This window comes from Brienomyrus brachyistius, chromosome 1, assembly GCF_023856365.1.
Source record: "Brienomyrus brachyistius isolate T26 chromosome 1, BBRACH_0.4, whole genome shotgun sequence".
NCBI classification, from domain to species: domain Eukaryota; kingdom Metazoa; phylum Chordata; class Actinopteri; order Osteoglossiformes; family Mormyridae; genus Brienomyrus; species Brienomyrus brachyistius.
The window spans coordinates 19968409-19984087 of NC_064533.1; the positions used below are offsets into that span (position 1 = coordinate 19968409).

The following is a 15679-nucleotide window of genomic DNA, read 5'->3' on the forward strand; positions in this document are numbered from 1 at the left end:
GCTGGAAGTGCCCGAAACGCTGTAGCCCTTTCATGCTTTACGAAGGGCTACCAGGACCATGAAGAAGCAAGCCAGCACAACAGAGGAGCAAAAAGAACACAGAGGTTGCTGCCTCATCTTGACAGAAGTAGTGGTCTGAGACGTCTCCTTTATGGTTCACGAGATGGTACGGAAAAGGAGGGTGTAATTCACAGGCAGTGAAGACCGGAAGTCACTTAATGCACAGCCCAGCGATCACTGGACACAAGCTATTAGAGGTGTCCTGTGAGAAAGGAGGCGGTATCAATGCAGGTCCTTGCTGTAGGTTAAAAGGACACCAGGGAGACGTTAATCGGGACCAAGACAAGGGCATAACTTCAGGTTGAGCATTGGGGGCGATGTAATGGGCCTCCACCCATTTAAGGGGGTCCAGGGGGTTGGATTGGCTGGTTTTGATTGTTGTGGTGGGTTGCAACCCTGCCCCCCCCCCCCCATAATTTATGTCCATAGACCGGGAAGAGAATGTGAGCAAGAGACATCCTTGAAACATGGATTAAGGCAATATGGGCCTTTAAACTGAGTACTCGTCTCCACCGGTGCCGTCCCAGGGGGTGTAGCTGCTCGTAGGCGTCTGACCAGCGCCAACTTCATCGGGACAATTCAAATGAACAAAAATAAAGAAAAAACGAGACAAGACACAGACAGACTGTCATTTGGATCAGATAGATTTGCCCAGGGACCGTCTGACCCTGCTTTCCCAATAATGTACGTCACTTTGGATAAAAAAGTCTTATAAATAGGTTAAATGTAAATAGACTATGTTTGATTGATAGGTAGACAGATGGATGGACTGACTGACAGACAGACAGAGAGACTTTATTGATCCCAGCTGAGAAATTCTGCATGGCTGGCCAGCTGTGAGAGATGTGCCTCTGCTTCCGTCTGCAGTGTATAAAAAAAGGGGTGTCTATCAGAGGTGGGGGTGTGGCAGATAGGCCAGGTGTCAGATTCAGGATTAGAAACGATTGGAAAAAAAATATTTAAATATCCATTGAGTTTATTGTTCTGGGTTTGCGCGGTTGGGCTGATTTAGATGTGTGAAACGGCTGCGATCCTCGGCACAAGACACTCTCCTTCCGTGAGGATCATTACCAGCAGGCCTCGTCGCACATTCTGTGCATGGAATGTTCCAGGCACCATCTGCCACTTTGATGGAATCATTAAGAGGTGAATCTAAACAGAACCGCTGCCAGATGAGGTGAAAAAATAAGCCGACCTCTGAAAGGAACCCAAACGGGGTTGAAACTGGACCCGCGGGCCAGTGGTGACTTCCTTCCTTTGTCTTGCTGCCGCGTCGTAAGTTGACACGTCTTCCACGCCGTTCAAGCGTTTGAACGATGTCCACACGAGACTCCAAGCCCGGTCACCTTAGAGCACTTGGCATTGTTCCTAGGCCTGCTTGAAGTCCACGTCATATTTTGACCACCCATCTGGCCACCGGCCAGCACAGCACCTCCGCTGACCATTACAATGATTGGCAGCGTAAATATTTCAACGTGTTCTGTGGCGTTGTGTTACCGTCGCTGATGAATAATGCATGGAGGAAGGAGGCCAGTCCATGGTCCTGGGAAGGCCCCACAGCAAACTCAGTGCCGACAGAGACAGATATGAAGGAATGGTAGCCAACCATGTAGTTCTACAGATCATCCAGACCTGTAGGTAATCCACTTGCTTGGTGCTTGCTGTGTTCAGAATATTTGCAAGGAGACTGAGTATTAGCAAGGTTGCCAACCTATGACATCTCTTCACAGAAGATGGAATGGGGACAAAAGTCAAGGCAGAAGTATTGTAAAGGATTGCGCTGGAGGTCAATTCAGCCCTGTTGGAAGAAAGATCTTGTGGATTTTGACTGTTTTTAGTACATTTTGTTGATCTATCTGGACAAACCGCCCAAGGCCATGCAAAGACTGCGAGATTGAGCAGGTGTGGTTTCTGAGGAGTGAGGCCATCGCCCTCTAGAGCTCCTACCAGTGCTGCTTAGCTTGCTGGTTTTGGTTCTTATTTGCAAGACGCCGCCAGGGGAGTGGTGGTAAGCTGACCAGAGGTCTCCTGAGCTGGAGTAGTCCTGGTGGCCCTGGGGGACACCTATCCATCTGCAGCCTTCTTGCCTCAAGTACAGGTCAGTGTCTCGCTGGGAAACAAACCCTCAAATGTGCATCACGGCTCGATCCTTAGGCAGTCACCTGTAAAGTAATTATACGCATTTTGTGCAGGTCTTGAGGGTATTGCTGACTCAGCTGATAGCTACTTTCCCTCAAGGATGTGTAATGGTCAGTTTATGATGAGAAATATACCACATCTAAGCATCCGTTTAGCCAGGCATGTGTCATTGAGTGAGGAAACTGAGCAGTTTGAGGGGGAAAGCTGTGTAGTCGGGGGTAGAATATGTTTGCATGTTTCCATAAGAAGAAGGCAAGAGATTGCTGGATCTTTTATAGGTTAATATGTTTTAATATTGTCAGCTTCTCATACTTGCGATTTTACCATAACATGATACTCTGTGTATAACAGGTGTCAGGGACAAATTTAAGAGATGAATTAATTATGAGTATAATGGATACGCTTGTACCATGAAGTAGAGCGTAAAGAAGACTTTGACAGGTTCTCATTCGGACTTTTGGTACCTGCGTTTTTCTGTCACGTGAGCTGCTTGGTCGTTAAATTAATTAGTGGGGCTCTGATGGATCTCCATTATATTTAATCACCATCGCTCTGGAAGTAAACGGCTGGAACTCATTTTTGAGGTTACGGGAACATCTTCTGAAGGTTGCTGACCTTTTTGAAATGACGTTCAGCCTGTGGCAAAGGATCAGCAGTCTGGGTAACATGAACATGTCAATACTGGTCTCCTACAGCAGTGATCCCTGAACCTCTATTTAAGCTTCCTCATCCATACCATACATTTCTTCTGATCCTCCACCAGACCATCTCATTAAATGAATTGGCTAAGCTTCAATTCCTTAAGTTGACTCAATTCTGTTGGAGATGAAATGTAAGAAATATATGGAAGGAGGGTGTCTCAAGAAGAGAACCACTGTCCTAGAAGTTATATGAAGCAGTTAGCCATGCTTGCCTGCAGGGTAAGTTGAAAGTAAATCCATATTCAAGAACCTCTTCGACAAGTCTCGGAACTTGGGAAAAAAAACATGTCAGATTTCTATTGCCCCTATAAAATGTTTTGTGTGATACATCTTGGATCAGGTTCTTCCTCCTGCCCCCAAAGGTGTCCCTAGGTAAGAAGAGGAAAGGTTCCTGAAGTGAAACTATTAAAGGTACTACGTGTCCTACGTTTGATAAATGTGTTTCTCTCCTCATTGTGCAACAGGTTGCCAGCAATGTGCTTGGCACTTAGATTCAGTTCCCCCCCACCCCCAGAGCCAAAGAGCCATATCGTGCTGCTAGGTTACCCTAATCCCCACATCCACGTAAGCGTACGTGGCCAGTGGTTCTTCCGGTTCTCTGTCAGCACACGGGCAACCCCAGCTCACATCTCACCGCACTTAGTGCCGAGTCACCTACTCCTGTAACGAGTCCTCCAGGTGGAATCCATTAAACCCGTCCCCACGGGATCCACCCGCCCCTCACATTATTTCTGTCTCGTGTGACCAACCATCTTGAGAACTGCTACCCAATGCACAGGCCATGAAGTTTGCCTGTTGCATTGTGGGTAGTAGAATGATGACTCCCACTGAGCAGTGATCCCTCCTACAAAGGGAAGGTCATGTGTCAATGATATGATGTTTGACAGGGCTGTATTTTAGTCAATGTTAGCCAAGTTTGGTGGGAATGAACGGAGGCTATCAGGGATAAGACCCATGGCGCAACCTCAGCTAATTCCCTTAATCAGAGTATAGCTACTGCTGATTAGCTTAGCTTCCAAAGCCATCAAGGGGATTGCTGCCAAGATTAGCAACAAGGCTCCTCCTGGAGCTGTTTACAATCTTGCCAGCACCACTGTGACCCCTCTGCACACCTTTATGGACGACCGCGTGAAAAATGTCCAGAGGCCATTTGAAAAAACAATGTAAGTAGGACCCAGTTTTTTTTTTTTTTATTTTATGAAATCAATTTCACGTCAAGGTTGGTGTCAGTTCAGACACAGTGTAATCAGGATTCTACTGGATGGTGAAATGTATTTGCAAACTCGGCTTTGCAAGTAACAGATACCTGCCACAACAACAGCCATGCATAAAGGAGGGGTCACAGGAGAGGGCGCCATCCTTTGTTTGATACTTATCATTGATATTTTAGACCCGCTTGATAGTTACTCGGCATGTTTCATCCATCGCTGCCAAAGTTCCAGGGGATGTTTATTTGTTTTATTTTCTGGGTCACAGTAAATGAAAGCTGTTCATCTATGTCACTGTATGCTGCGGCTCTGAAAGGTATCATATGTTAAATGGGAGCGATATACTGGGGGAAATTTGTTGCCGGGGCGATATCCGTGGCTGTAAACTGGACGCTGGCCAAGGGTGTTAATGCATGTCATTCTGCTGCTGTATTGTAACTGCTAATGTTACTGCTTCTGCTATTGGCAGTGGCGCAGCTAATGCTACCGCTCCAGCTGTTACCACAGTCAGTGCTAATGCTGTGCATCCGCTACCGCTAATGTTGCTGCTGCTGCTTCTCCACCACTGATAGCTTTGCTCCTGCTGTATCTGATTGTGCTTAAATAAAAGCATGTCTGTCCTCCTGTCCAAATCTTAAAGCCTGGCTCTGCTCGGGAAAATGGAAACTATAGACTCCTATACTGTATACTCTTATTATTATTTGTCTCTATTAATGCTAATATTTGTAATAATAATAGACCTTTGCAGGTGCAGCTTTCACTGGTCAGATCTGGGGAGCTCAGTCAGTTCAGGCATGTTCAAAAAGCCCAGGACATAACCTTGTGATGCGGGGGTGTCTCTGTGACTGTACTCTGTGGTTGTCATCAGACAACAAGCAGTAATGGGGGCTGCTGTGGTTCAGATCTGCGGGATTCTCAGCTGGAAAAGAAACTTGCGGTTGAGCGTCCAATCCGACACTGCAGAGACGATAAATGCTCCGCACTTCGCATGCGGTTCAGCGCGAGTGCTCACATTTGCATGCGAGCCGCGAGATTTGTTTACGGTGGTCTGCATGACTGCAATTTCTGAAGGGGTGTGGGGGGAGCACACACACTGTTTTCTGAAAAGGATAAAAACAGCGGGGAGACAAAGGAAGGTAGAGGAACGTGAGTGTGAGAGAGAGAAGGACAGAAACTGGGAGAGGAAAAAAAATACATAATAGCCTGTTATGTGGGTCTCATAAAAGCCTCTCTTGGAGTGGGCCTCCTTTTTGTGGAAATTAAAGAGGTCACATTTTCCACTGGTAACGTCTGTCACAAAGATCTGTGCTGGACTGAGAGCAGGGATGGACCTCTGACTGTCACAGGGATTTCGAGGTCCTTCCGTGCTTTTGCTTTTACTGTAACGTTACTGACAAAAGCTAATAGCCGTCATTTGACTCATTTAGCATGAATAGCGTTTGATTAGCCCTTTATCCAGTTTACACTGGGATGCTTTTCAGACAGTTCAGCAGTTTAACTCTGGCAGCAAGGATTCCCACAAGTTAACCATGTATCTTCCCTGAACGGCCCCTATAAATATATCCATCTCTAGAAAAGTATGAACATGAAAAGTCACTTTAGATGAAAGTTAAGATACTTTAGTTTGTCACGCAGGGGTACAGCAGTTTTGCACAGCTTTGTTCACTAATTAGCTCACATGTCACTCTTTTTAATTGTTCACTCAAGTTCCTAATTATTTGAATATTAAGTTTATATCCACAATCTGAAAACAAAGAAAAAGAACCAGGTTTGGGGCAAAACCTTTTTGGTTTTTTGAAAGCAGTTGATTGTCCTGATCATTCAGCTCAGATCCGGACCATTCAGCGTGAAAAGATGTATCTGGATCTCGATTTTTGAAACCGTGACATACTCAGAAAAGCATAGTTCTTGAAGTAGGTCTTAAATGCTAAAATAAGGGCTTTAGGTGGCCTTATACATACAGAGTGTGAACAGAATGCATATTGGATGTCACTTTTTGCTGTGTATTGATATCCGGCATTATTTAGTATTACACAACAATGAGGTTACCTGAAATGGCGAGAGCGTGAAGCTCTGCCATCTCCTCCTGCTGCTCCTCCTGCTGTTTTTTGCGTTTCCTTTCACTTCGGCGCCATCACAGAGGTCGTTTCTGTTTTATAGGATTATCGATTTTTGGAAAACAGCCTCCGATTACTGTACCTCATTGTGTCCAGTGTCAAAATCATAGCATGTGGTGAAGCAGGCTACTGAGCACTGAGCCCCCTGAAGGGAGCCCCCTCACACCATCCTGTTTATCCCTCCTCTGCTGCAGAGGCTCTCCTGCCATTTCTACGTCTGAAACCTTTGATCGTGTAATTGACCAATTATATGTGGCGAGACATTTTTCTGCTAGGGTAGCCAGCCATTGACGCGTCACACTTCAGTGCAATGTCTCAGTTGTCTCCTCCGGTAGCCTTCTGGCGCGCCAGCTTTTGTTGCAAGTCTGGAAAAATTGCATCTTGGGTATTTTGGAACATTTTCAGGCCTTTAAAGACTGGGAAAGGCCTAATAACTATTAGCAGTTCTTATAATCCACAGTAACCATTCACACACACATTGAGGATTTGCATATCCTCTGAAACATTTGGCCTAGGGCAGGTATCAGATGATTACAGAGCCCTCTTTATACACACACACACACTTTAATTGTTTTTGAAATGTGGGAGTGATCACAGCACCTCAGGGAGAACTACTGACACATTGGGGCTATGGATGTCCGGCTCCTCTTACTCAGTGATGTCCTCTTTCTTTTTACTCCATTACTCACCAAATATCACCTCAAAACTGTGTTGCAATGTTTCTTTAAGGCTTTTCCTACAATTGAATTGATTACTATTTATAAATACCCCCTTACCAAGATGATACCACAATGCAAAGGTCCTAAAAATACAAGTAATTAGTGGCCATCTGTGTTGAATACCTGGAATGAAAGGATTCAAAAACTTTATTACCTTTTGTACAAGAACAATGAAATATTTGCTGGTCTACCTCCCTGCAGACTTATACAATACACAATGGTTACCGATAATATAAGAATGAACAATAACATACTGTATACAAAATATACAATACACCAAATGAAGTCAAGATTTAGCTCTTGGATTGTTAGCTTTTATGTATTGTGGTTGAATGACATATGATGGCATCTAGACCAGAATCGCATGAGTTACTGACCGCCATCTTTTACATCGGCAGGAGGTCCCTCGTGAAGATGTTCCCCAAGTCAGGAAAGTCCATCGTCTTCGACCACTTTCCCGACCCCTCTGACACCTGGGAGATCATCGAGACCATCGGGAAGGGGACCTATGGGAAAGTGTACAAAGTGCTCAGCAAGGCCGACGGGAGCAAGGCCGCCGTCAAAATACTCGATCCGATCCATGTGAGTGGGAGTCCTGCTTCCAGCGATCCATACTGTGGAAGTAAAGACCCATCATGATACTGAAGTACTAGGCAATTCTATCACACATTGTTTCTGAGAAGTCCATTTTATCAGACAAGATTGATAGAGAGTTTGTTTAGTTTTGCTGGAGTTATCGTTAATAAAATAAATGTGTGTGAGAATCTTAGCTGGTGTACCTGATACAGGTATTTAGCTATGTTTGACATTGCTTTTCTCAAATCACAGGTGATAAAATTTGCTATGCTTTAGGCAATCTCTAACCCCCTGCTCAGACTTACCGGTATTCTGACGGGGTCGGCCTGCATTGCCTCTTCCATCCACTAGTTTCTCTTCCTTTTATCATCCTTAGTATTGCCCCAGTAGGCTTCAATATTGTGTGTTACAGCCTTAGCTGAACTGCATTTTGAAGAAAAAAGAGATCTATTATGGTTCTAAGTGGATGAATAATTGCATGATGTAACAGGAGCCCATCCCCCCCCCAGCTCAAACACCACCCTCACTCTCATCACAGGGCTATTCACAAAGAAAGGGTTTCCTTGTGGGGGGGCTGTTACTTCTTTTCCTCGCTGGAGGCTTCTCCATACCCATTTTTTAAGGATCTCTAAATTTTCCATGTCTTCCACTTCCATGTCAGTACATTTTCTGGTTTCATTTGAGTTTTTCACTTGGTTCCCTGCGTCTCCATTACCATAAATTAAACGACATTGAAGCACAAACCTTGAGTTATAACCTCACATCTCATCGACATAAACATGACATTTCTGCATGCTGTTGTTCCATTAGCTTGCATTATCGCCCTACAGGCTGAGTACTTTATTTCTGTGTTTTTTGTTGTTTTGAGAAAGCCAGGCTCTGGAGAAATTTGTGTGTGGGGGGGGGGGTGTTATCAGCCTTGCTCAGGTGCCTAACAGTAAAACCACTTGGGTGGTCTTGGGATTTGAACCAGCATCCTTCTAATCAAAGACACAGCACCTACCTTGCTGAGCCACACATCACTGCTCTGTGCTCTGATAAACAGTTTCCAGTCCATTTTTTCAGGCCCATTTCAATTAGTTCCTCTAATTTTCCCTCTCAGTAATTAAGCAATTGCACCATTAATCATTCAGCAATTTAGCATGAGAAGAAATGTCCGCTGTCATTTTAACTGATGTATTTATTTCTGAGGAAAGATGACAGCCTTTAGATGGGTAGGTGTGATGCTGTATTTGCTGATGATGTCACAGACTGGTTTAGCTGTCCACCAGTGATAACTTTATTGGTTACCATAAAATTAAACTGATCAGCACATGATCACCCCCATCTCCTTGGTTACAGAGTCCCAGATTCTATTGTCTGTTGTGCCTTTGTCACACTAAACAGATGTACTAATATAGTATAGTATAGTATAGTACAGTACAGTACAGTATAGCACAGCATAGCATAGCATAGTACAGTATAGTATAATTATCCACTCACTATATATATAATATATCATGTTGAGTCCCCAATCCAGACCAATCCTGTTATGTTTAGGACCCCTGTGACACAGGGTACTGCCTAAAGGTATTCTTGCTATTGGTGGACTTGGCTCTGAGTGCAGTTTTGTCTCCAAATGCAGGACATAGATGAGGAGATAGAGGCTGAGTACAACATCCTCAAGGGCCTGTCGGACCACCCCAACGTCGTCAAGTTCTTTGGGATGTTCTTCAAGAAGGACGTGAAGGATGGGGACCAGCTTTGGCTGGTATTGGAGGTACGGGGGACCTGGGTCTCGTTCCCTTTTCATAGTGGGCCTGAAGCTATAGCTGCTGTTCCAGGTTGGAATAAAGAGGGAAAATAAGCAGGTAGAATTGTAGCCTGATACCTCCAGGGTTGTGGGTTTGATTACTACACCTATGTGTGTGTGTATGGAATTTACATGTTCTCCCTGTGTGTGTGGGGGGTGCAAAACCGCCCCCCTACGCTGTCTGTAGTATGTGGGCCCCGTGCTCACGTCGGGGTCGGGGGGTAAATTTGTTCATCAGAGTTAGTGACCATGTTATGTTTTTAAGCAGGTAACGTCCCAATACTGGGTTGTGTTGCATGTTCCGTGGTCGCGGAGGTCAGCACACTGATACGTTTCCTGTAATCGCTGACTAAATGCAATTTCTGTTTTCATGGAAATCCTTCCCAGGGGCTCCAGATTTCTTGCAGGGAAAAAATGCATAAAACATTTCTCACACATGGTAAAACCCATGCAGGTAGTTTCTTTATAAATAATATTCTTGAAATTTATGGTACTGGAGAGAACCGAGTAATTTTCTTATTTGATGCTGCCCGTGCATGATTATATACAAGCCTCAAAAATTGAGGTGTCCCAAGAAAATTTTGAAAGACAGTGGAAAAACATAGAGTTTGCATTTCACCGTGGCTCTCGGACATCTGTACGCAAACACCAAGGAAAAGAAGAAGAGATAGACAGCCAAAATCCGGGAGGCTAATCCTGACGCTGAAAATCAGCACCTGCCACAGTGATTTGACAATCGCCATGGTTACCGCTCCTCCCTCCAGCTTTGGGGCCTGGGGGGTGGGGGTGGTTCCATGCAGCCCATTCCCAGCGGTCGTCTGTACACTCCGCATGCGGCGCCATGCCTGGTCGCCTAGATAACCACGCGGTTTGGGTATAATTAACTGCAGAGATTGTGGTCATATTTTGGAAAGTATCGAGGGCACTGGGGCTGCACTCCCCATGCAGTTACGTAACAGCTAAACACACACGACTGCATGCCGCATGGGTGACAAATGTCAGCTTGCTTTAAATGAACTGTTATCAGCCACAGTGGCTGCAGTTTTTTTCTTATTGCATCTAACACTTATTTTACTCTTTCTCTGTTTTTCTTGTATTGTTTTACTGCCTGCTTGATCTACTTGCAATTGTATTTTTTATTGTAATCTATCTTTTGTATTTTACCTGCTTTTTTAATACTGTGTAGCGCATTGAGAAATGAGAAATGCGAGTTACTAACAAAATCATTATTATTATTGATATTATTATTAATAATATTAATAGTAATATTAACAGTAGTAGAGGCGGTGGTAGATTTCCTCATTACTTTAAAACAAGCCTTTTTAATATTCAGTTCAGTTTCTTTTGTATGATGTTTTTACTGTATAAGGAGGATTGTCACCAATCACATATCCGGGGTGCATAGAGGTGACAGTGGCAGGGAGAAGCCCACTCAGGGACAACCAACGGCCCAGGGAGGCAGCAGACACGGAGGGAGGGTCATCCTCCCCTGGCAGTGCGGGTTTACATCGTAGTAATAAATACTTTATAGCTGCATATTATTAAAGGAGAAAGGTAGCGGCAGATGAGAGGAGTTGGATGAAAACATTTGTACAGCATTATTCAAACCCACGCTATTTTCCTCCCATTTTTAGTTGTTTTTAGATTCCGTCGTTCATTGTTGTGGTTCCATTTAACAGAAGTTAATGGCTTATTATCCCTTCCGTGGATTGAAAATAATTGTCATAAATTGATATTGCAGGCCGAATCAGTCAAATGTTCAATCTGCCTAATTTAATTAAATTAATGAACATTGCAACTCTCAGAAAAGGATTGCAAACAAATTAAAAAGCTGCATTTTCTGTTTGACAAGAAAATATGTGTTCTTTGTCACATGATAGAGACTTTAAGGGCCCAATGGTGAAATCACTCTGCTGATGCTGGGAATCGAACCATGCCCATCTGATCACAGACACCCCTTCCTAACCAGCTAAGCCACACATCACCCTCAGAAGTAGCGCTTGGTTCTTTCCCTGTGGAACGTGCCATAATGTGTGCTGTATGACCACTGACAACAAAACAGGAAGGAAGACTGGCCTCCTTTCTGTGTGCTTCATGTATCAGCAGTCATGCATGATGACCCGTGCCTTTTGTCTATATGCATCCATACACTTAGGGAGTGTCCACTAACCAAATAGTTCAGGTTTCATAAGACACATTTACTACATTTATTTTGGTTCTCACATTGTTCAAGTCTATTTTCACACAACATCCATTTCGCTACAATCCTACTCCTCTGCATTTATTCAATTCTGGTCCCTGTCCATCCGCTCTGGTCGAGTTTTAGCGCATCCATTTGGTTACGGTCCAGATCCCCCATCTTAATCTAATCCTGATCTTTGTCCATTCATCCTGGTTAAGTTTTAGCCCATCCATTTGGTCACGGTCCAGTCGGTTGCCAGCGACGGGTAGGACTGTAATGGCTGACGCTTCCACCTGCTTGGATCTTCTCCCAGACGTCCATTTCTCTTTCCCCCGTGAACTGGGCTGCACATTTTCTCTGTGCCCTGCGTTAACCTGCGGAGCTCTTCACTAGCAGAAGGATGCACGCTATTATTAAAGTCCTAGACCACAGAACATGCCGGTAATATGCAGGGCTGCGTTTCCTGAAAGCCCGTTTAACACTGCTTTGAAAGCAAACAGGGCACTGCCAGGCAGCAAAATTCTTGGAATCTTGTAGATCAGGAAATTACGTCACCAAATTACACCGATCGCACAGAAAACTATATCCCTTGTTTTGTCATTGTGCGATTATAGTTTGCGTTTCTGTCATTTTGTTTGTGGAGTTAAGTTGTTGAAATAATCAGTTTCATAGACAACTATACCTTCATCGATTCCTAGACTTTGCAAAATAACACATGATCCAATGACTTGAACTGAATTGAAAATGTATTTGCCATTTGCACAGACACAACTGTACAAATATGCTGGAATTCTTGCAATGCTTCCCTCGCTCGTGGTTTAGAAACAACAGACAAGCACATAATAACAGACAAGACTATGACATATAGAAAGAAAGATGTTTTCAGGTTCTTAGCATGAAATTAATAGATAAATAGGTAAACCAGGTTCTTGATAGATAAATGAGTGTCAGAGGTTGTTGTCTTTTGTGATGATATCAATTAAGAAGGACTTTTGTGTTTGGGGCCTCAAACCGGATGTCAATAAAATGTGGACAGTGGCTGTTTGTCGGGTGGATGATGAGGGGCATCGTCTGCGCCTGGCAGCTCCAGGGCGACCATTTAGTCACAAGCCTCCAAGATTTTCACCAACATATCACTACAAAAGAAGGGCTGACATGAGAGACATTGAATAAAACATCCTCAAAGAGGTACAGGGGGTGTCAACACTATTTACTTCTCTCCTTAGCAGTTTGAGTATGCACTAAATCCCTGATTAATGTCATATTCGGGGAAACTTCAGCAGATGCTAAGAGGTATTTATGGCAGACAGTGTGTTTTAAAACAAAATTAATCTGAGCTGCTGTATGTTTCCTGAAACCATTTTCTTCCATGTCTGATGTGTCAGCTATCAGAGCTATGATATGTAATCGATTTACTGTAAACACACAGATTTTAAAGGTGAAACACATGATTAAATTAGCTTCCGCTGAAGCTGCAGTGGCTAATTTCTAAGGGAGGGAAAGTCCATTGATGGTGGTTCCATTTTGATCTTTCGCTCCCTTTGATCTGTCTGTCATAATGTATTCATTTCTACCACCTGCATTTGTAAGGCAATGAGGCGATTTTCAATAACCAAATGTTCCCGTCCCTGAAAATTGTATTTATTCCCAAGCAGTCTGCTGAAACCCTACGATGGGCTTTGTAGATCCCATATTATTAGTTTTCGTGTATTAAATATACAGTTATCGATACTGAATTTGACCTTGATTTGTAAAACACGGAGAACAGCAGTATGTCACGGGAGGATGCTTAGTGACGGCTTGCGTGGGGCCTGCAGTGCCTCAGGAGATTTTAAGAAAACGGGTGGAATTAAAGTGATGGGTTGACATTAATAACATGCCCCCAGCAAAGTGAAGGTAATTGGAAATGATAAGCGTGAGGACCAAAAATAAACCAGCATCAGTCACAGATTGAGTGTCACTTTACTCTTCGCCAGGGCTGTAATACTCGAGTCTGATCTCAAGATGCTCTTCTGTTGTCTTCGACTCCTTTAGTATTTGCACTTGGATTTGTCGCGGACTTGACCATTGGAAGAGCTGGTGCTGACGGAGTCCAGCTGCCTTTCATTTTTATTCTGAAGTTCACGTTTGCATATTGTTTGCATTTACAGCAAACTACCGCAGTCGCTTTGTTGTTTATCTGGAAAAGACGGAGTATTAGAGACCCCAATCAGCATGTAGTACCGATCCACAATAAGCACAAAAGGGGGCTTTAGCTCTGGTTATCGTTTCACCATCCGTTAAGTAGTGTAATTGTTCTTTTTGTATGCTTTAGTACAGTTATAGTTACAGACTTTCCACCTAATTAAACTCATAATTTGTATAATGCATTCGGCAAAAAGAGACAAAACACACAATAAACAAATGTAAATATGAATTTGATTGATAGCATCATTATTATTTTGTTAAAATCTTCTACAGATATTGCAATAATATCGTTACCATGAATTCCATTGGCTATGATACTCATGTAGTGAGAATCTGAAACCGTAACAGCCCTAAATGTTTTCATTGAGGGAGTCCTCACACCTGGGTTTGAACAGCTGACCTAAAGGTTACCCCAAAACCTGCATCCACACTGGTCCTTCTCAGATAAGATTGGCCATCCCTGTTCTACACTAAAAGGTTTTGACAGGTAATAGTTGTTCTGTATTTTTATTGTGAGACTGCTAATCAGCATGTTTACTGCATATACGTCATAATCTTGGGCCTATAAAGGATCAGCACAAATATGGTAAATCACCCTTTTCTGTCAGAACCGGTACCCGCCGTCCCATATATCATCTCCCCATTTGGCCAGCAGTCCCCACTGGCCATCCCGTTTGGTGTTACCCTAGCATATTTCACTGTTCCCTGGGCTACCACGTAGCTAAGTGGGATGAATCTGTGGCTATGGACCAGGCATCATCACCATGGGCCAGTACCAATTTTTTTAGAGATTTCTGAGTTTGGATTGGTCCTTTGTTGACTCTACTATATTAGGTTTTTGCATTTGTGCCTTTGTTTATGATTTACTCCTCCTGTGTCTAGTTTAGTTACGTTCTGTTTTGCCTGTGCTCAATGAATCCTAGTGCGCTTTTTCACCGTTTTGACACGGTACTTTTGGTACTTTCGCTTTTCCATTGACTTCCAGTTGAGTACCAATACCAAAAGTTCCAGTACCGAAAGTGCTAAGCCAGCTAGGGTACTTCTTTGGTACTTCGGGGTGGGGCTTGAAATGCTTTCTTTGTCAATTGTTTATGCAAATAGCCTCTGAAACACAATACAAACACCACCTTGGAAACAGCTGCGAACTCAGAAAATAATGATAAACGAAGTAAAAAAAAACGAATGCGATTTGGTTGTAAGAACTTATACAACAAAATAATCTGGATGGCAAGACAAGAAATTACAAAGTATTTTGTTGGATACACTAATACAGCAGGCATATAGTGTGTTGTCCTAGTGATGTGATTTTGTTATAAATATAGTGATGTGATTTTGTTGTAATAAATATTGGGGTATTTATATGAAAAAGGAATTCATACATTTCTCACAAACCTGTCTTTAAGTGATTTAAATGACAAGGATGAAGATAATTACCACTGTCTCAGAGAACAAATGCAGCACTGATGCAAAAGCAGAGGAGGTAACAATTTTAAAATGATTTAAACATATACAAATCTATAAATTAAATAATTACAATTGTAAAGCTTGCTAAGTTTATTTTCCTAAGACAGAGTTACAGAGTAAAAATAAGAATATAACTCCATATTCAAAACATTAACCCACGCACTATAATGTCCGTACAGAATTGAAAGCAAGAAGAAGCCTTTTTAATATGAATTTTAATATAGCTGACTAGTGATGTAAGAATTGTATGTGCATGACATGCGATGTTGGTATCAATTTTGCACATCGCCAAGCTGTGTAATATATTACTGCCATTTTTCGAATTCAATACAAAATAACCTCGCTGTGATGTCATTCGAACCTGGTATCAGTTTTTCTGCCAGTGGAAAACCAACACCTTGAAGTACACTACTTTTGGTACTTTCTCAAAGTACCAAAAATATGACACCTGATACGGTGGAAATATGTCCCAAAGGTTTTGAAATTGTGAATTTGATTGTGATTACTCTCACCTCTCCCATGTTATCTAAATTC

At 43.0% G+C, this 15679-nt stretch overlaps 1 protein-coding gene across 2 annotated transcripts in view; it reads left to right on the plus strand.

The window, feature by feature from the left end:
• The first annotated feature begins 2042 nt into the window (after positions 1 to 2042).
• myo3a (myosin IIIA) overlaps positions 2043 to 15679 on the plus strand; it is a 53051-nt gene continuing 39414 nt past the window's right edge. Inside the window, exons 1-3 of one of the 2 annotated variants that reach the window (XM_049020693.1) lie at positions 2043 to 2158; positions 7343 to 7526; positions 9145 to 9279. In XM_049020693.1, the coding sequence (XP_048876650.1) occupies positions 7359 to 7526; positions 9145 to 9279 (303 nt within the window). In that variant the 5' untranslated portion in view covers positions 2043 to 2158; positions 7343 to 7358. Of the gene's footprint in view, positions 2159 to 3773; positions 4064 to 7342; positions 7527 to 9144; positions 9280 to 15679 lie in introns of those variants that run through there. The other variant, XM_049020686.1, reaches the window with a different exon arrangement.